General features: G+C 40.3%; 2 protein-coding genes across 2 annotated transcripts in view; both read right to left on the bottom strand.

Annotated features, from left to right (window-relative positions):
- Positions 1-16,012, bottom strand: part of cnnm2b (cyclin and CBS domain divalent metal cation transport mediator 2b) — a 48,799-nt gene extending 32,787 nt beyond the window's left edge. Inside the window, exon 1 of the mRNA XM_006790657.3 lies at positions 14,365-16,012. Coding sequence (XP_006790720.2) covers positions 14,365-15,850 — 1,486 coding nt within the window. The 5' untranslated portion in view covers positions 15,851-16,012. The remainder of the gene's footprint in view (positions 1-14,364) is intronic.
- A 679-nt stretch (positions 16,013-16,691) lies between these two features.
- as3mt (arsenite methyltransferase) lies at positions 16,692-22,475 on the bottom strand. Its single transcript, XM_006790658.3, has 11 exons — positions 22,372-22,475; positions 22,000-22,048; positions 21,090-21,217; positions 20,860-21,010; positions 20,445-20,581; positions 20,285-20,354; positions 20,095-20,176; positions 19,886-20,017; positions 19,078-19,217; positions 18,869-18,991; positions 16,692-18,026 (listed from the first exon to the last, which is right to left on the bottom strand). Exons 1-11 carry the CDS (start codon positions 22,386-22,388, stop codon positions 17,919-17,921), a joined length of 1,137 nt encoding a protein of 378 aa, XP_006790721.2. The 5' UTR covers positions 22,389-22,475; the 3' UTR covers positions 16,692-17,918.
- Positions 22,476-22,698: the final 223 nt, after the last annotated feature.

The following is a 22,698-nucleotide window of genomic DNA, read 5'->3' as shown; positions in this document are numbered from 1 at the left end:
CTGGTTGTTGGAGGCATACACCGCTGCACTAAAATCCTCTGGGCGATTGTTCAGGTTGCTAGCAGAAGACACAGACTTGTTTGCAAACACTAGTCAACTATTTCTTAAGAATGATAGTGAAACTGTGATAAGTGCAACACAAACTGGAACCAGAGACTGTCTGCTTTCAAAGTAAAAGCTGCACCTTTTGAAACATCATTCTGCAACACTGAGTTACAACATTTACTCTGGAGGGGAAGATTTTTTTTATTACAGTTTGCGTTGCACCTTTTCACGTTTTACAACTGCTTGGCTGGCAGCCAATGAAAGTTTGTAGACAAGACTATGTAAACTACAGGCAAAGGTGACAATTCGCTAGTGACCAAAGCAATCACAAAGAGGTTTTCTCAAGCAAATGTTACCTAATGACAACTAGCAACCAACAAGAACCAGTTGCCAAATGGTCAAATAGTAACATTTTCCATCGTAACCACTGGTGCACACAACAGAAAACTAACCTTCACAGTAAAACGACACTAGGACCAAAAAGAAATCAAACAAGAATCCAAGGTACTATTCAAGAAAACCCAGGGCAATGAAAATAATGCATTTCCCAGAAATGATCTAAAATAACTCTTTTTAAATGATTATGGCCTTGACCCTGTAACACTTCAATGGTCATAAATAACTCTTTCACTCATCTTAAGGTCAATTGTCATTAATGATTAAAAGTCATAACGTCACACTTTGCACTAAACTTGGTTTTCCGATGACTTTAGTAAAGTCAACAAACTCGGCTGTGTCCCTAAAGCAAGAAATTATAACTTCAAGCTTTGATTAAACAGCCATCTGCAGTGGAAGCACACAGGACAGGAATAATAATTCAAGCTGGACAGTCAGCTGTGGATGGGGTTAAAGCTTAGAGGCTGAATCTGGGCCCGAAGGGTCAGCTGGAGCAGTGGCTGGGGCCTGCAACCCATAGTGGGGCTCTACTAGCAGTTCCCTCTCTTGCTGTTAGTTGGGAGACGCCAGAGAGGGAAAAGGTCCACCGCACGCATACCAAGAGTCCTGAATGACCTAAAAATGCATCTGCGTCTTTACAACAAAGTCAGATAGGCAGATATTTGATTTCTTCCTGCTTGGTTACTTCATTTGGATGCAGAACTGAAAACAGTCTTGACAACTTAAATGCCTTTGTGTTATTTGTGCCACTTTGAGGAAAAAAGTTTTACTCGGTCTGTTTTCATGCTTGTACAAAATAATTGTGAAAACCTGAGTCAGAGTTCTTCTATGATTTGATACATCCAAATGTATAAGCATGAAAGAGGTGAAGCCATTTGAACTTGAAGACACGTTCTTCAACAAGATAACAAGTGAGCAAAAAAACTGAAACGTGGAAAAACTGGTAAAATGTGTAAATTGAAAGCAGAAACCAAACCTATTATTGTGACTGCAGCGGAAAGTAGGTGCAAACCAGGGGCTCAATATTTGGGGCTCATTCCAATTTCAATACTGATCTGAAGGCAGTAAAAAAAATTCAGATACTGACAGCAAAACGGATCAAAAAGGTTGTTAACCTCGATAGCTTCAACAGCAAAACGGGCACTTAATTTTGCACGTGATTACTGAATCATGGTTAATGCCACAGAGTGATCAAGAGTGCTTGTTGTTGGTATCCCGAAAGACATTTTGGACTTTTCCTGCAGAAAAATTATACATATAATATATATAATATATATAATTTTATATATATATATATATATATATATATATATATATATATATATATATATATATATATATATATATTTTTTTTTTTTTTTTTTTTTTTTTTTTTTTTTACCTGAAGAAGGTAAAATGCTAAGTTATACAATTATATCATTTGCCTTGTCTCTATCATTGTTTCTGTCAGCAGACAGCGCTATGAGCATTTCAAACAATGAACTCTGAGTCACTCTGCTGGAAAAACTACACCAGAAACTGTTTATAAAATATATATTTTTACATGCTAGGTAACATGCAAATACCAAAAACTCTTTAATAGATTAGTATTGGCTGAAACATTAGTTGGACTCTACTGGAAACCTACATTCAGTTCAGCTAACATGAGCTGCCACGTTTAAGGTTATTGGTAATTATGAGAAGAAGAAAAAAAGGAAAACAATCATATTTGTCATGCGGGGTAAATGTTATTAAAATGTTGTTTTTTGGTTCCGTTTCATAGTGGGTTTATTCTTTAATATAACTTTGGTAATGTGAGGGCACGAAATGGTCACATGGACTCATGGCCCATTAGCTTTTGCTAATAAATGCTAATGAGTGGCTGGTGCTGATTTCTGAGAAACTGAAACAGCAGTGTGAGAATTTTCCAAATGTCCCCCAAAATGACTTTGATTACTTTCCTACAGACTTTTACAAATCTATAAAGTTTAATTAATAATTAAATCAGAAGGTATCCCATAAGAGTAAGTGTGAGGTCCTGATGCTCGGTGCTTTTTGGTCGTTTTAATCATTATCGATGTGTTTCACATTGCCAGCTGAAATAAAAACACTACCACTGCTTAAGTCTCAGGAAAGTAGGCTCCATCAGCTGATTGTAAAAAGCGCTGGTGTCTTTCGGGCCTGTGAAGGGCCCGTCTCGGGCTTTTCCTCTTGCCAGTAAATGGAGAGACGGACAGTGTGCCCGGTGTTATCAATGAAGCCAGCCTCTTGGCTCTCCAAAAAGTGCAGCTTGGAAGGCATCCATAGCAGGGCATTAGGCCTGGAGGTTTGTGTCGTTTGTAATTTATAACACTGAGGGAAATGGGTAAGAGGACAATATGGAGAGAAGAGGGAGAGAGGGAATGTAGGAGGAGGGGGATGGGACTTTGCTACACAAGCAAGTGGCTCTGCTTCCTTTAGTGTGCTGCACAGAGCCTGGTTACTAGGCTGACCAAGCTGCAGAGTCTTCTGTCCCTCTCTGAGGCACAGCCTGAATGGGCCTTATTTTTCTTTTTACTCAAGTCAAAGTTAGACACAAACCAGAAAAAGATACAGTCTTCTGTATAGAAAAAATGCAGTGCTGGAATGTAACTAAGTACTTTTACTCAATGTTTTCTTGGCCAAGTCTCCCTGGAAGAAAAGATTTTAATCTCAAGGAACTTCCTGGTGATTAAAGATTAAATAAAAACACAAAAAAACAAAACTTAAGTACATAACATCTTTTTTTTAAACTAAATTTAGTGAATTGCAATTATCAGACACCTTTAGTAGCCTTCATGATGTTTTGATTCCTTTGTTGATTCATATTTGATCACTACTTCTCTAATAAATGTTTTAGACTGGGCAATACATTAATGCCAGAGGAGAGCAAACAACATTTCCATGCTATGGGACTGATTTGTTAAGTAGATGAGAGCATATTTAAACAACAAACCCAGTAAAAACAGCTCTTAAGATTTTTCCTTATAGTCCTTATAGTCCATACAGCCTTATAGTCCAGAAGTCATCTGGACTATCAGGCTTAAAACAAGCAATGTGAAGCAATAATTTGTTCATTCATTTGCATAAGAAGTATATTAAACAATACATTTTAAATCAAATAACTATGCTGCTTGCACATTAATGCATCACTGGAAAAACCTAATTATATAAAGCATAATTGTATATTAGTCCCAGGCGCTATTCTATAGCCTCAACTTCTTTTGTCTTTAATACATTAAGTACATCAGCCCATTGTACATTTATATCCAGGATGTAGTAGCAGCTAGTTGCCACTTTTCTCCACATGAGAGAATCAGTAGGATGCCAGTTAATCAGTGCTAATGGCTTTCATTAAGAGGAGTCTCACTATCTCCATGTTTCATTGTGGAACGCCATCTCTAGAGCCTGCTAGAGCTTCCAGTGGGACAGACTGACGTCGAGGCGGCATTACAAATTTGTACATTTCAACCCCTGCTAATAAGACATAATGATTACCGCAATACAGTGATCATCATCATCACTCTTCTCCTCCTACTAATCATCATACGGCGACACTAATAGCAGCAATTTCCCGTCATTTCATAACAATGACATCATGCACAACACCCAAATTACCCTGATAATATCTTAAAGACATAACCACAGTCAGAGCAAACAGTTCCTCTCAGCAGAGACAAAATGAATGACACTTTGCGTACGACTACATAAAGGATTTTTTTTTATATTAAATATGTAATGGTGGCATTTCAACTATCAGCTTAAGGACAATTTTTGCTCTTTTTGCTCTTTTGCCATCAAATTAAAAAAAAGAGCATCTTTTAAGTGTCTTTCCAACAAGATAAGGGTCTTGGTTAAGTGGTTTCTTGCTTTAGAATAGAATTTCTTCTAAAAATTTTGGAATTTAATAACAGCAAAACTTTAGGCTTATAACAATAAATTGGTTAAATTTTTTGCCTTTTTGTGTCTGTGTGTCTGCATGCATGTGTTTTATATTCTGCCATCTGGACGACAGAAACACAAAGTCTTTCTGGTGTATCGTCATCATCAGTCTTTGAACATTTAGCAGCAAAAAAAAAATATTGGCAAATGCCAATATTCAGATAAAATATTGATTAACGCCAACAGTTCATTTCTCTACTCCCACTAAAGTCTTCGATTATACAATCCCAAAACAGAGGCTGTAAATCAGAGTATCTGCACTATGGAGATGATCATTTCACATTTGTTTAAAGAGGATTAAAGGGGCTATCAAAATTAATACATTTAAGTACAAATGGATGTAAATGCAAATATCTGATCTTCCATTCGGGTAACTTACAGTTAAATCCAGGCCAACAGAGTAAATGAAAACATGAGGCTGTTCTGTTACATCATACACCTCTCAGCCTCAGTCTCCCGTTACAGTAATACCTGCATGGCCACGTCAATTACAAAGTCTAAATAATCTGTTAACGAAATAACGGGCAGGTGCAGCGTGAGCTCTGTTTTGGGAAGCAGCTTATTAAAAGCAACGTGGGGGTGGCTGCATTCTGGATTGCATAATAACAAATTTTTTCATGGCGACAGATCCTAGGCAACATGCGCTGGAAGCAGATTCGGCTCCTTAACTACACGAACAAAACACAAAATTACAAAAGCCATTCCTTCAGGAGCAGCCATCGTCAGAGACTACCAGAAGTTATACGAGTCACTAATGAGTCTGCACTCAAGTTACTAGGTAGAAATGACGTGAAGTGAGATGCACTGCAGTGTCGAGAAAAAAGAACTGCGGTTTTTAAAATGTGCTCAAGATAGATGTTCGCACCAACATCAGAGACAATACATGACAGTGTTTGGATTTCTGTGCAACGTGTTCTGACCGAAAGAGACCTTACAGTAGTACAGTAATACCACTATACTTACTACAATAAGTGCCTCAGGTTTATCCCACTCACATCCTTGGTACAATATGGGACTTTTTCTCAAGTGACTACAGTGATAAAAAACATATTTGTGGATGTTCATAAAAAGCCCATTGTCACAAACAAATAAATCTGCCATACAGAAGCAAGGATGTGAGATTACAGAGGTTTATATCAAAAGTCTTCCATGTCAGATCTCCACACTTGTTACTCTTCAAAGTAACCCTTGATAAAATGTCAACTACAAAGCAACAGAGACCTTTTTGTGTGTTTTAACCCCTTTTGGATAGTAGTGCAGTCTCATTTCTACTATATCTTTGGATGGCTGCGCACAGGTCAAATTTGGAGGCTAACGCTACTTCCAAATATAGCAAGCTGAAGCTGACATAGTTGTTTGTTTGCAGGAGTTGTAGGCCAGCAGTACTGCTTAATACCACAGCCTACGTGAATAGAGACTGGATCGCACCCAAAATCTTAATTTTGACATCAGAATACATTACAGTCAACGAAAAATCTGCAAAACTTCCAGGAAACCTACTTTACATTTATTTTCCAGGAAGAAAATAAATGTAAAGAAAAGTCATAATGCCAGATCAGACAGGCTTTGGTAATGCACTGCGGCTAGATTGACACTCCTTAACTGTTGTACTAATCGGGTCTTAAAAGCCTACTCCATGTTGTACCAGAATCTGAAGAATGTGGGGCAATTCAAAAACTAGTCTTGTAACGCAACAAACTCAAGAGTTTAACCCAGTCAATATCAAAATCAGCAAAGGTCAACAGTGCATCCATTCATTGTTGGGAAAAGTTTTTTGGGTTTTTTTGTAATAAGTTACAGATTACTAGTTAACCTGTAATGAATTTATTCTTCATTGATGATGAAGAATAAATGTTTTTATTCTTCATCATCATTGTAGATTATTGTAGTTACTGTAATTAAAATGCATTTAGTTTTTGATTACTTGTCTAATAAATTAAATTGGGCAATAAAGCAGAAACAGACTTGAGCAATGTCAACATTTTTTTACAGCTTGCAAACAGGGTTTAGACTTGTTTACTAGCAGTAGATTAATGTCAAAGATTAAAAAAAAATAAAAATCACTGCATTTCTGTACCCTGGCATTGTTGGCATAGCGTGGCCAGCTTGGATTTTTCACATAAATGTGCACAGAGTTGACTGGTGAATGAGAACAAATTCAAACAACAGACACAAAAAACAACGCTAAACACCTTTAGGTGACTGTTGTTGTGATTTGGCGCTGTATACATAAAATTAAATTGAACTGAACATTTGAGCACAAATTGCTAATACATCAGCTTTTTGGAACGATCAGTATTTACATTTACATTTACTGCACAGTCTCACACCAACTTTTGTTGAAATTCTACATTTCTGCATTCGTGGATGTCACAAGTAACTAACCGACTTTACTTCACTGCTTGGGAATTACAATAAGTGAGATTTTGGCTACAGCTGGTTTTCATCCATTTAATGAGTTTATGAAAATGAACTTGCAAAGTCTTTAAATTTGCATTACAAAATCGAGTAACCATTACATCATCTTCATTTCTTTTTCACAATTGTGTTACCCTGGAGCCTAAACAGTTATGAAAAATCAAACTCAAACAATGTGCGAGCATAAGCAATGCTAATAGAAAATGTCAGTTTGTTTGGTTTTTAATCAAATGTTTTTCTTCAGCCAACAAATGTGATGTTTGCTATTAGAGAAGGCCAGGAGGAGCACTGTGTCTTTGTGGATCTAGAGACAGCATATCACAGCGTGGCCAAGAGAGGAACTGTGGTACTAGATAAGGAAGTCAGGAGCGGCTGAGAAGTACGTGAGTGTGGAGCAGGACATGTATGAGGACAGCAAGAGAGTTGTGAGGTGTGCAGTAGAAGTGACAGATGGGTTCGAGTGAAAGGCGGAGTAGCATTACATCAAAGATCGGCTCTGGGCCCCTTCTTGTTTGCAATGTCGATGAAAGATTTATAGATGACGTCAGGAAAAAAACTTTGTAGATTATGATGTTCGCAGACAACACTGCGATCTATAGTTGGAGTAGGGAGCAGGCAGAAGAGAGCCTGGAAAGGTGGAGAGAAGAGGAATGAAAGTCAGAATACATGAGTTTGAATGAGAGGGAGACCGATATAATAGTGAGGATGCGATTAGGAGAGGTAGTGACGGTGGATGAGTTTAAATAGGCATGGTGGAGCAGATGGGGACGAGTGTTGGGTTGATTTATCAGAGAAGGGTAGGGGAAGATGCAGTGAGACTTGCTTTGATACATTATTTAGGGACAGGGGCACTGACAAAAACACAGGAAGGGGATCTATAATAATGATAATAATATATGGTACATGCCTCTCTGCCAGACAAATATAGTGTATTACAGAGTTTAAGTGGTGCAGAGGGTGGTCAGGATTATCCATGATGGATAACAGTGACCTCCTCGCTACACCAGCTCCACAAGTTCCAATTTGCAGCCAGGAATAGAGCCGGCCTTACTAATCAGTTTGTTCTGTTGGTGTCACCACCTGATGATGATTTCCCAGCAAACCACAGCAAAGTCCACAGTTAATTGCTCACCACAATTGCTCACCACAATTAACTGATAAAAAAAAACAATCACCTTTGTTTTGATTGACAGATTGAAGGCTCTAAAGTCTAAAGGAACTAAAGTCTGCTCATTCCCTTTTAGTATATAGCCTCTGTGTTGGTGTTCCAGTTCAGCTCAGGTACTTATACATCTGTACTACGTCAATATCCTGTCCCATGATAGACACGGGTCATGTAGCCATCCTCTTCCTTCTGAAGTCAATAACCATCTTTCTGGTCTTATTCACATTAAGAAGCAGACAGTTCCTCCCAGACAGTTACACAAAATCATTAACTAGTTCTTTGCCCTCCTCCTTCTGCCACATAAACATCCAACAACTACAGAACTGTTACAGCATCTCTATATCTGGCATGAACTGCAGGTGTACAATGTGAACAGCAATGGAGACAGCACAGAGACCTTTCTGCACAGCTGCTTTAGTACACATCACCAAATCAGACAGAGCACCGCCCAGTCTCACATACTATGACCTGTCTGCCAGGTGGCCAGTAATCCATGAGATGGTGAATGCATTTACTCACACGTAGCTCCTCTTCTCGTATCATCCAGCTCTGCATCTCTGCACTCCATTGTGCATATATACACAAAGTACTTTCTAGTGAATGCTTTCTAGTTCTGTTCATTCTACAGCATTTTCCTCCTCAGCTTTTTTCAGTAAGGAGTCTTAATGCCATTGTTTACCATTTTTAAACCTGAAAGCATATGATCTGCACAAATTGCTGGTGAACACAATGTGGAATTAAGGGAGAGGATCTGTTCCACAATAGTTCAGAATGTGTTACTGTAACACACTCAAGTCTGTTAGGGTCTGTTGGGATATGCCAGACAATAATTTCCTCACTGGACGGTCTGCGCAAGGATCTGTGCAGATGTCCGAATCCCTGTCTGTTTTTTTGTGTGTCTTATCTAAGCCATCAACTGTTATGCATGCACACCTTTAAGTAAGTATAATAGGATAAGTATTATAAGTATAATAGGAATAGCTACTCAGCCATGGTGTCTCCAGCTGTCCATGTCTATGTCCACAACTTGGTATAATCAAGGCTTTAAGCAGTACAGTATACTAGCTCATATGACCACAGATCAGCCACAGATAGACATTTTTCTTTACATCAACTCTTTATTCAGGTCTGCGATCATTTTGAGACCATAAATGATGTCCCTGAAAAGATGATGTGAGTACTTTTGCACTTTATTCATTAACCTCAAAGACAGCTTATCATATAAAACATATAAGTATATACATGTAAGATTTCAGTGGGCCTGGTCAGTCCCTCTCACATTAGATAATCATGCTGCATCCTGGTTACCTCAACACATGAAGATTACCAATGCTTTTTCAGGTGTTGTCAGCACGTGGCCTTTAAAGGGTAGTTATTAAATAATTCTCCATAATGTAATACTGTGCTTACTATATATAAACTCTACTTTCTCAAAATCTCAAACAATTTTCTGGTATTCCCAAATGATTAAGTTAATAAATGACTTGTCTGGTTCAATCAGCAACGATAAGTGAACTAACCGCATGAATTAACGGCAACTAGTGAACTAGAAAAATCCTTTGTCAGGTGCTGTCTTAATAGAAAGAAAAGCAATGAAAATTTCATCGTGACGGATTACATAATGCGCTTTCGACAGGCTTCTCCAAAACGACGTCCAGAGCCGGAAAATCTGGCGGCAGTGAGTTATTCATCGCTTTTAGTAAACGGGCTAAAACACGCATTAACAACTTGTGTGGGCCTTTAAACGGAGTCGCAGACGAGAAGTTACCAAACAACAGGTTACTACAACAGAGGTTTTCTGGCTTCTTTCTCAAAGACCTCCTAAAAGGGTTGCAGAAACAGAGGAATATGTTTACAAATTAACACACTATGTTACGCTGGAGGTAACATGTAGCCAATGCCGTCTTCTGTAATACCAAGTATAGTGAAATGCAGACAACCTTTGATTCGAGGTAATTAGTTCTGATAAAGTGAGCGGCTGGCAGAAGAAGTCATGCTGAGTTCAAAGGGGAGTCCCTCATCAGGAAACATTAAGTGTTCTTACCAACATGATGTCATTTAATCCCAACACTTGTTGCAGCGTTAAAAACCGAGGGTTACCAGGCAAACAATCCATCACGCTTTTTAGACATTTGCTATGACATGCTCCACACAAACCCCCAGAAAGAATAAAAACATTAAAAAAAAAACGCAACACACACAAACTGCTGTCAGTAGTTCAACAAGGCCCAAAAGGGAAAAAATGAGTTTCACTTTAAGACAAAGTCCTAAGCAAAGAGCCTGCAAGGCTGCTGAATCTGAATTAAGCATAGATTGGCCTATATTGCAGCAATTAGGGAACTAGTTCAAGTCGTGCCAGTTCTCATGTAGGTTCTTTTACACTGGGGACTTTTACTCTAAAACGGTGAAGAATACAGTGCAGTCTGGGCTAGGAAACAGTGGTTGAATTGAAAAGACCACGGTGGAATGAACTTTTACTCATTTAACAGCAGAAAAGGTTTGCAGATGAGTGTTGTGCTTTGAAAGAAGAATGTGGCATAATAGCTTGTAGGCATGACTAAACAGTATGCACGTGAAATAACATATTTATCACCGGCACGCAGTAGAATAACCACGTCAATCACACACACGATTTGAAAATAGGAGATAAGATACACTGACTCTAAGTGCCCGTGCATCTGATGCTGCACGAGTGGCCCGGCTTCCCCAGAATCAGAAAGCAGAGTGGTGTAGAGGAACATGCGTGCAACCTGATTTGAGCTCTCATGCCTACAGTAAATCCATTCCTCCTCTCAAAAAGCTTGGAACACTGTATGTGAAGGGGTGACTAACTTGCACTTTCAGGAATATCGCACATAACTGGAAGCCAGAAGGGCAGCTAAATTCCTGTTTTTGTCCCCGCTTGGTTTTGTCCCAAAAGGCACTCACTGACCCACTCATTAACGGGTAAAGCTGCAGCTTGACAAGAAACCCCCAGATGACAGTAATTGTTGCAGTCGCAGATGGAGAGCAATTAATGAAGGGTCAGAAGTTTCCAGAAGTGTGTCTGCCTGCATTAAACACCTCCTGTATGAATCTCACTGTAACCCTTGACCTAGGACCTCGATGGAGCTGGGTAAAACATAAGCAGGGGCACATTGATTATGGTGGCTTCTCTATATTTCAAGTAAAATGAGCCCTTCTGAGAATGTTTTTAAACCTTAACAAAGAGTAGAATCAGCATCACGGGGAATTATGTAATGCTGCACAGTCTGAAATCCTCTCTTACAAATCCACAACTGTGAAGAGGAACCAACTTATGAAAAACGTTCTGATCCAATGCTCTAACACAGTCTCTACTGTGAGCAGCATGTTTTGGGACTGTTTCTTTTTTTTTTTTTGTAACCTACTCCAAACGACTATGCAGCTCCGCAAGCGGCATCAAATTAATTAACAATGACTTACAATACAAAGCACTTTGAACTGAGTGTGTGCTGTGAACAGAGCCAGATTGACGGGAAACTTTGACCCCGCAGGCCTCCCCACAGCAGTTGCTTATGACTTGCCTCCCTTGAATTCCCCTCTGGTGCACTGCCAGCAGCACAGACGCTATACCCTCCAGAGTGTTTATGATTAAGTATGCAGGTGTAATGATGCGAAAACTTAATGTATGCGTCTTTTAGTGGGAGTGTGTGAACAGAATTCACAAATTGCCACTAACTACTGCAAACAGATCCACCCGGTTACCCATTTACAAACATATCTGAGATGAATGGAGCCGAATTATTTAAAGCATCATTATATCATTATGCAACAAGACACTCTCTCTGCTAACGGGCAAAATACTTCTACAGAGAAAAACTTCACATAATTTTATTAATTGTCTCTTTTTAAGTATTTTAAACCAAAGTATGTCACGGCTGCTTAGGCAGCAGCTTTTATTTAAGCATAAACTCAGTGTTAGGTATGTAGCGAGTGTTTGGATGCTGAGGACGGAACATGAACCGATGCCCCGGGATATTTAATGAGGTGCATGCAGATGTTTTAAACTCCGACCACATCTGCAGCTTGTGCACAAACTGAGGAATGACTCTAAAGCAAACTAAGCATGAGTGGAACAGTGGTGCAGTGGTTATGAATATCGCCTCGCAGCAAGAGGGCCCTGGATTTGAGACTGTCAGCTGCCTGGCATCTTTTTTTTGTTTGGTATGTGGATGTCGTCCCTGCACCTGTGTGGGATCGCTCCATTCTCGTTAGGCTAATTAGTGATTCTAAATTGCCTGGAAGCATAAGCGGCTGTCCTTTTCTCTCTGTGATAGATGGGTGACCAGTCAAGGTTGTACCCCACCTCTTATCCCATGACAGTTGGGATAAGCTCCAGGCTAGCATGGCCCTGAACTGGATAAGGAGTTAAGAAAGTGGATAGACAGAAAAATATGCATCTAATTAAAAAGAGTAGAAAACTGTTTGTCTTAGTTTATTGTTTTTTGTCGAAACAAATTGTGCAGGAGTGTAATTATTAATCACTAAATCAGAGCATGGCAGATTTTCCTTCCTTAAGAAGAAAATGTTGCTACCTTACAAAAATAAACACTTCACACAAGTTTCTGTGGCACTGAAATATAGTGACTAATGAATCAACAACCCAATTATTTTCTTTTCACTAGCAGGGACCACATCCTCGGTAACGATGGGCGATGAGGGATGAGGAAGTGTGACTGGTGCTGCGGTTTGGGGAAGGCCTCGAAGGGGACTGGCGACGGCTCTCGGGCCGGGCAGATCCCCATGTACTAACGAGAAATGAATGAAGGAAAGGAAGAGAGGAGAAGAGAGGGAAAAATGAGGGGGAAGGTTAGGGCATGAAAATGAGAACAGCAGGTATTGGAGGAGGGGGGCTTTTATAGCCTGAGGCCGGAGGGGGCGTGAAGGAGGAGCGTCCCGCTCCTGAAATTCAGATGATATCTCCACCAAAACAGTTCCCAGTTAATGTTCTGCAATATTACTTATCAATGAAGTGACTTGTGGATTCAGTGCCATTGTGTAGCACACACACACACACACACACACACACACACACACAGGAACGCAAGTAAACACAAACATTCAAATATTCACTAAATGGTTGTAACACACAAAATCTTAGTCATCAGATGTCTACTACAATCCCAACAGAGATATTTAATAATAAAAAGAAATTGCAAATATTTGCTGATCTTAGTATCCTGATAATATAACAGGATGGTGAACTTTCTCTGTTGACTCAGAAAACTGGTGCATGTCTGTGACTAGTCAGCTGTAATGAAAATAAATAAACAAACGCCCCCCTCCCCAAATAGTATATTATGTAATGCTAATTTGGCAGAGGAACTACACCTAATTTCTGGTAATGGAGCTCGCTGATTTGTTCTGTTTTTCCTCCCAATTAATCCTCTTAAAGTGAAGCGAATATTCTAATAAGCGCACAACAGTCATGTTTCTTTTCCCTTAGTTTTAAGAGTTCATAAATCAGCTGCTGACAGGTGTGTCTGTGTATGCATCAGTCCAGTCCAGCACCAAATCTACAAACCCTTTCCAGGAATAACTTAGTCAGAAGCAACAACAGTGAGGGGGTTGGCTATGCAAAACATCAGATAAACCGTGGGTGAGGTAAACATCTTTCTCAAACACCATGCGCATACAAATACACACAGCACACGGGGGGCTTGAGGGTGTTAGGGGTTGTTATTCATTATCCACACGACTGCATTCCAGGATTGGACAAAAAAAGAGTTATCGCCACCATCACTCTGAAGCAAGCGCATGAGAGGCAGACAGGGATTTAAGCAGGTTCTCAAACAAGATGCCCCCACCTGATAACCTCAGCGCTGCTGTCGCACTATTCCCACATGTCCTAATGCATTTACAAATGAGAGAGAGAGGGAGAGATGAAAGGAATGGGAAAGTGTGAAAAGGGTTGAATAGGAGGAGGGCAAGGCATGAGGAGGAAAAGCAGGAGGAGAGAGAGAGTGTGTGAACATTAACACTTAATGGAAGTGATGGAGAATGATAAGGACACCTGCTTCTCCGCTTTACAGGAAGTGACCTGTGAAGATGTGGCAACTACACCTGTGGCAGATTCAGTGTTGTCTGAGGGGAAAAGAACCTTTGCAGCTACTTCCCCCATCTCTTTTTCCTTCAGTACAAGAAATTTATTGAGGAATTCCTCTTCCTTCTTTTTATTGCTCAATATCTGATTTTAGACATTTGACCTATAGATACACCACATGCACTCAGTGACTCCTTGCATCATAAACGATTACATAACTCATGTATCTACCTTGCCTTATCCAACAAAGAGAGTGGTCATGTGAAAGACCTGCCTAGAACAGACATCAACCTTTAACACATTCCAGGTGTCAAAGGTTGATGCAAAACTCTCTTACCTTTTTTAAACTCCTCCAGCATTGCGTCAAGCTTGGTGTCATTGAACACAAAATGCAACGGGTGGCTGTAAAACTTTGTGATGGTTTTGAGCGGAGTGCAATCATCCGGGTCCACGAAGGCCAGGTCCTTGACCAAGAGCAGATCAACTATATTGGACCTCTCGCCCTCGAAAACGGGGATGCGCGTGTAGCCGCTCTTCATTATCTCGGACATGGTATTGAAGTCCAGCGTTGCATCCCCAGGAATCATGAAGCAATCCCTCAGCGGCGTCATCACGTCCTCTACAGTCTTAGTCCTGAGCTCCAGCGCGCCCTGGATGATGTTCAGCTCCTCTTTCACCAGATCGTTGTAGGGGTCCGTGACGCGCAGCATCTCCAGAAGCTTCTCTCTGTTGTACACGGTTCCTATCTCCTGTCCGAGCAGGTAGTCCAGCAGCTTACTGACTGGGTAGGACGCAGGGAAGGTAAGCAGCATGAAGAACTTGGTGAGGAATATGGTGTTGGCTCCCACAGCGAGGCCGTGCCTGGAGCAGATGGCCTGTGGCACAATTTCCCCAAAAATGACTATACCGATGGTGGACATGACAACAGCAATCAAGCCCGAACCGGCGATATCATCCAGCAAGATGGTTAGCGTGGTGTTCACTAACACGTTCCCGAGCAGAAGAGAGCATAGCAAATAATTCCCTTGGCTCCTGACCGGCTCTATTTTTTTGGCGTAATTCTTCTCCCTTTCCGTGCCGCAGTTCTGCACTATCTGGAGCTCCATGGGGTCCAGAGCCATGAGCCCCAGGTTCAGCCCGCTGAACATACCGGACAGGCAAAGCAACATGGAGATGAAGATGACCTGGAGCCAGAAAGGCAGCAGAAACTTTTTCTCCTCCACCACTATCACTTTGGTGTCATCCCCATCGTGGTAGATCCAGGTGTTCTCCGTCCGCGTGTCGTGCATCCCGGCCACGGCTGGTGTTGAGGTGGCGATGCAAAGGTAATACGTTTTACTCCTCTCCGTCTTTCGCAGAGGTTTGACCTCAATTTCAACTATACCGGATGTCTTTCGATTCAGGATGATGTAGGGCAATATCATTATATCCGAAGTCCTAAAACCACAGGGATGCAAGCCGGACGAGTCCTCCTGGCTCTGGTTATCCCCCGAGGAGCTGTCAATGCTCCCAATCGCCCGGCTCCGCTCATGTTCCGTGAAAGCAATTTTGGACCAGGTCTCGTTGTTGATGTTCTGCCCGTACACTCTTAATTTTACCCGAGAGCGCTCACTCACCCGCAGGTAGCCCTTATCCATGAAGGAAATGTCGTCCGTGTCCTCCAGTCGGAGCCCTATGATGACGGTCTCCTCGGACCCTTCCTTGCCACTTGTCGGGGTGACACAGCAGCCAGTGACAGTTAAGAAAATCATCGCCAAAGCTCGGACCCGGTTAAGTGACGCCATTTTTGCAGCGGTGGGTGCTTGGGATAACGGTTCTGCCATATTGATAACAACTGGCAACCAACCTCCTGAATGAAAAGGGCTTTTAAAAATCAGAGCCAGTCGGAGTCCGCCTTCATCTCCGCCCAGGGTTGCCGTGACTTGTGCATCGGGACCTGCTCGTTCCCACTACGTGTCCGACACTGATGACTCGCGAGCGCAGGCTTACGGGCCAACTCGTGCCTCCCCTGGTGTCCCCGATACAGGCGACGGCGAGGACCAATCGGGAGGTTCCGCTGCCCGGGAGGCGGGGCGTCCGCAGCCTCCTTGGCGAATCAAATTCCAAAACAAGTGCACCTCATGTTAGGAGACAGATAGGACTTTACTCGTGACTTCTTAAAACATATCATGCTAGAAAAGACAACCACAATACCCGGTCTAAATGTTTAAAAAAGGCACGTGCAAAGATTAAAGGTTAACTAAAATAAATACTACAACATGTTTTATCTATATAGACTATCAAAGGTTGTGACATGTTAATTTGTTTTTCTGCTATCGCATTGCATCATACTGCATGCTGAAACTCCGAAGCACTATCTATATCATGTCTCATTTTAATGATAGGTATTACAGTGGACAGTAATATGTTCTTAGACTGACTAACTTGAAGAGGTTAAAGTTGTCAAAACCATTAAACACATATACATGTACGTCATTGAGATGTGATCTTATTAGCCTGGTTATCTTTTCCCCCTCTAAACTTAAAATGAAACTAAAGTGAGAGATCCTGACCACCATGGCTTGAACTGGTCCCCTTAATCAAAGCTTTTCCCAAATACAAATGTGCATTTGTACCTTTAGAAATAATGCACTACATCATAGGAGCAAAGATGGAAATAGAAGAGTCATTTCATTAAATATTATTTATTGTGTTTTATCAGAAATAACACATAACAATCACAATAATGAGAAATAATTTGTACACTTCTGTTGAAGCATATCTTAAAGCCAGTCTGCAAAACAATTAAGCACCGATTTACTAAAACACAGGTTTTAAGGGAAGTAAACAGTATTGTGTGAATAAACAATGTCAGTTTTATGGGTAAAAAAAATAATTAGACTAAGCAGACATATGACAAAATGAGGCACAAATGAAAAAGTTGCTCTTCTTAATACTGCTAATGGTTGTTAAAAGGTTTTAAATTTGTTGAATTTTTATTTTACCTTACTAAAGTTTTCCTTTTATCTATACAATATAATCATGTTAATGAATTGTTACCATATTTAATCCTTTCATAAAATATTCACTGGGAGCACTTGCAGAACCCTTAAATCCCTCAAAGTGATATTGTTATCTTGTTTGCACAAGATAATTTATAGCCTAGGTACTCAACATGTGGCCTGTGGGCCAGTGTCAGACTTCAAAAATGTTATGTGGCTTCTAATCACCCTTGATTCAACAACAGTTCAGTCAAAACCAATGGATAGTACCTCTGAAAACTAGATGCAGGGAGCATATCTCTTCAATTTTAACTATTTTCTTTGACATTATAGCAAAATAAACCGCCCTAACCTTAATTAAAAAAAATAGTTGGTACAATTTAACAACCACCTCACTGTGATAAGACAAACTAAAATTATTTGATGTGAGATTTCTTTTCCTTATGGTCCTAAATCATATGCTGGCTCCTTAAATTGGCTCATATGCACTTGAAGCAACTTCAAATACAAACACTTTGATTACACAATAAAACATTTTAAAGTCATCAGCAGAACTCATTTCTCTGCAGGCACTTGTAGTCCTTCACATAGTCATTCAGTATGTGAAGCAAATGATGGCTTTGTGTAATTGCAATGCAGGGTGTTCCAAAGTGAAACTAAAACTTGACCAGCTGAGATGTCTCCATTATACACTGGGTGGGTGAAGTTGTTTGAGCAACCAATATCTATTAAATTATGATCTACCCACAAGGTATTGTTTATCGATGTAATGAAGTTGTGAGGTCATATATGAGGAACGTGATTATGTTTAATTAAAATGAATTAATTAATACTCATGGAAGTTCACCAAACATGCAGACATTTTTGGTAGGCAGGAAGCTGAGCCTGTTTCTTTGTGCTCTTCCCACCATCATTTGCAGCAGCCAGCAGACTGTGTGCTGCAGCATCCCCCAGTGGTTGATGCAGGGCCTTGCACACCCAACTTCAGGGCCAGCTCAAAAGGGTCCTCAATGCCAGCCTGTATGAATAATTCAGCCAAGCAGAAGCATTAAAAGAACAAGCACCCAGTTACAAGAATGTATCATGTAACATTTGTGTTTCATCCCAAATCACTGTAAGCAAGGTCACAAAATTGAAGAAGTGAATCCAGGTACTATTGCGGTACATTATAACAGAACACCAGCTCTTCTACACGGAGTCTTTTTATGGCCCTTTGCTTCCTCTATCAGTTGCTGGTTGTTCATTAAGTCACAATTTCAAAGCAGCTGTTCTTTCCATGAATAAGACCAAAGGCTTTTTATTACTATTATCAGCACACTGCTGTAGTGATTACAGAAAACTCTTTCAGACGAGACTTCACACTGTCCAAACTGTTAATAATGAAGTGGATTTTGATAAGCCTTTACCATTTTAATTTACTTCTATTTCTCATATCAGAAGAGAAAAACAAATCTATAATGAGCGGTTAACAAGTTAGAGAACTCATTTTTAAAAAAATGTAAAGCGGTGCTGTTAGAGGTGTATGTGCATAAAATGATTGTAAGCCCTGATGAAATGGTATTCTATTAGCCGAGTGTAGAACATTCCTTCTTGTTCAAGGTTCCCCAGCATGACTCCACAGTCTGGTTATGAGTCCAAGACAGCTGCTTGACCTTGTGCTCGTGCATGTGCGTATGTATGTTTGAGCGGTACGTGAACGTCCAAGAATGTACAGCATGCAGAAGCACATGCATGTGTGTTTGTGAGCGCAGTTTGACAGAGGCGCTCTGCCCTCTGGGCGTGTCACACAAATTGATACCAGAAACATACTGACCCCTAATGTGTAAAAGAGACATCCAAGAATTTAAACACAACACTGACCTTAGGTTTGACTCCACAGGGCCCAGTGGGGCCCCCCAGTGGCTGGAAAGTAAAGTCCTCTGCAAATCTGGAACGTGTCAGTATGTTGGCCACCTCTCCATCCACCTCCACAACTTCATTGGCCTACAAAATACATCCAAATCTGAAATCCTTTGCACAGTTTAAGCGAGTAGAAGGCTGATGTATATTCTAATTCAGAATATACAGACCATGAAGGTGTACTGGCAGTCAAACTGGAAACTATCCTCTGCCCCTGTAATGCCCCCATTATATATGACTTTGCAGTTCTTGGTGTTCTCCTTGGGGACCTTAAACAAGCGGTATGTGGCAGAAACAAACTTGAAGTCACCTGTATTAAACACACAAGATTGGAATTAAAAAAATAAATATATATATTTCAGGTCATACAAGAAGGTTAGCAGCTCTCAAAATGTAAAATAACTTGGAATCTTGTAATGTTACATTAGTTGTAACTGTAGCTACATAAATATAGGTTAGGAGAAAACCAGCAGTGACATGATAGTGCAAGCTAACTTAGTAATGTTTATTTGTAGGGTTAATCTATAAAATGTTCTTCTTTAAGAACTTGTGCAAAAGGATTCTCTGATAGCATCATTCATGTCGATTGTGCCTGTATGTGCAACTGACATGAATGTCACTGGATATTTACTTTTTTCCAGAGCTCTGTAAACTCCAAAGATGGCTGTAGATGTCCCAGTAGATCATCAATTTCTGAAATAATCATACCAGCTTATCTGGCACTAACAACCACGCCACATTCAAAGTTACCTAAATCACCTTTTTCGCCCCCATTCTGATGCTCGGTCTGAACTTCAGCAGGTCATCATGACCATGTCGACATGCCTATGCGCACCGAGCTGCAGTCATGTGATTTACTGACTAGATATTTGCATTAAAAAGCAGCTGAACAGATGTACCTAACAAAGTGGCTGTTGAGTGTAATTCTGTATCAAGCAAATAATGCAAAAGTCAAGCAAGTAAAAAAAGCTGTCAAACCAAGAATGTCCTGCAGTTCCTTGTTGTCAACAGTGATGACACTGGCCGTAACCAGCCGTGGGGGGCTGAAGCCCACTTTTTCAGCCAATTGCAGGAGATCCTTCCAGCAGAGTGCTCCAGCAAGGCACTCACCTGCAAAGATAAAACAGACTATGATATTCTGGTGGGTGCTTGTCAATTTATGGCAGTAGAATATTAATTAGACGCACCCCATAATACTTTGTGATTTTTAATTTCCTCTGTTAGTCTTCCATTGCTGTAAATGTCACTGAAGTACAGCTCACCACCATCCTAATGAGGAAAAATGAGAAGTGTATGTAAATATTTGCTTAGCTTTGCTCTCATAGCTTTATGATTGAAGATTTAATAACAATATTTAAAAAATGAGAAGCAGTGTACCTTAAGTACTTTGTAAGCTTCAGTCAGTACCAGCCTCTTGTCTGGAGAAAGATTCACCACACAGTTGGAGCTAAGCGAAAGCAGAAGATGTTCAAAACTGTTAATCTATGATTATATATTGTTAAACTGCACACAAAAAAGGATTAGTAAGACACCTTACATAATTACATCGAACGAATCATTTTCCAGACCTGCCTCGGTCAAGGCTTCGATGTAGCCTTGGACAAAATTTATATTTGGCTTCTTGTAACCAAACTCTTTCATATGATGGTCCACATAGGTCCTGGCCAACTCCAGCTGGAATTTAGAAATAAAAATAAAAAAGGTATTTATCAGAATTTATCAGTATCACTCAATAAGTCCAAAACTTTTTGGTTGTATTTAAGGCATACATGCATACAGAACAGAGTTTTGTCTTTACAAATTAAGAAGTTGAAAAATTTTCACTTAGAAGATTTTACCAGCCTTAAATAAAGTTTTGGAGATATTCTGAGTTCAATTCAGTATCATTTATCCATCAACTAGGATGCACCGATTAATCATAAGGCCAATGCAGCGATACGGATGTTCAATACCTGGCCATCAGTCATGTCAATGCCAGTGACATGTCCCTTCTCACCCACAAGCTGACTCAACATATAGCAGTCCCTCCCACTTCCACTGCCCAAGTCTAGTATCCTGCAGCCCTCTAAGCATTCTGGCACAACCAAACCACAGCCATAGTACCTGTGGGAGACAAAAACATATCAGCTTCACTGATTTTGAAGTGTGACTAGAAGAACAGAGAGGTCAGCAACCCACTAACCTAGCAGTGATTTCAGGGTGTACTTTCTTCAGTGCCTGGCGAATGAAGTCAGGGGTGGGCTGGACTGGAGCCACGCAGGCATTGGTCTTTAGGTCTGAGGTTTTCTTCAGCCTCTTGCCATAATAATCCTGTTTTGACAAAGAAATCTTGGTAACAGTAGCTCCTCATTATGAAGCAGACTATTTATTTATAAATAAACAGTTTGTTTGCTCCCGTTGTCTCAGCAACATAAATAAAATCCTTTGGGACCCGTCTCACCATGATGATGCACTGTTTGAACATCTACCTTCAGGCAGATGTTTCACAGCCATAAAGACATAATAGACTAAGGAGCTTAGTCTGTTAAGCTTTTATCCCTCAGCCATCAACATGCTGAACACTGCTAAATTACGGACAACCAGATTCAATGCAACTTACATATACAATGTTTACATTGTTACAGCATGATCTCATGTTTACAATTGTAGTTACCCTTGGTATTTAAGTTAACACCGGCAAATGGGGAGAAGCACAATATGGAAACGACTGTGTTGTTGTTGTTACATTTACATACAGACAGACAGACAGACACTAATTTTTATTCTTCTTTTGCACTGAGATAATTGCACCTCATTTTCCCTGTTTAATGTTTCATTGCTATAATGTCAATACACATTGTGATTCTGATACTGTGACTCTGAGGCTGCATTGGAAACTGACCATACAAGCAATGGAACAAAACTGCTGGACAGACACCTTAATGAGCACAACTACGGCTAACACGTGTTTATTTTTAAATGACAGATGATCTGTACAAACAGATCATTTACTCATCAGGGGCCAGATCTGTTTTAACAGTTACATAAATACTGAAAATAGGCTAACAACACTCTGTCATGAGGAGTACCACTACCGACTGGTGTTATTTTACCTTCACATCCACGTGAATCGTGCTATCAGAGAATCCCTTTGGACACGTACTTTAAAAAAAAGAAAAAAGAAAACATGAGTTACAGATTAGCCCTCCAAATACACGTCAGTAAGTTAGCCTGCGCCAAGTCACTGCTAGTTCTCTGCTGACTTAAACTGGTGTAGCTTTAGTTACAAGTAAGGTCACATTACAAGATCACAAGTTATTTTAGTCTTTAACTTGACACTTTATGACTATTGTTTCTTTAAAATAACCGTGTACGTATCATAACAACATTAAAGGTGAAGGTTCAACCCGACACACGTCACGCACTGAATTCAGAACAGCTACAGCTTGAAATTGGACAATGCACAAGGATTAGGCTGTTTTTACCTCTTTCCATGGTCCATGGTTACATTACGTTCGCTTCCCAAGTAAAGGAAAATCTCAGTGTGCTGTCAAGTTTCCTTACTTTGAACGAACACTGTGCGTTTCACTTCCTGTTTTACCAGCGCGCCCTCTACCTGCTTAACATAACAGCAACAATGTGACAGCATTTCACATTGTTGCTGTATTAATTAAATGCATTTGATTTAATTTAATAGAAACAAGGCTATCGATTTCATGGGGATTTCCAAGAGGAAGCATGCGACACTCCCACCAATCATTCAGCTCAATAATAATAGATAAATAATTAAAACTGGGAGTTACAGAATATAA

Source organism: Neolamprologus brichardi, chromosome 6, assembly GCF_056152115.1.
Source record: "Neolamprologus brichardi isolate AB-2024 chromosome 6, ASM5615211v1, whole genome shotgun sequence".
In the NCBI taxonomy this organism is placed as follows: domain Eukaryota; kingdom Metazoa; phylum Chordata; class Actinopteri; order Cichliformes; family Cichlidae; genus Neolamprologus; species Neolamprologus brichardi.
This window is presented reverse-complemented; position numbering and strand designations above follow the sequence as displayed.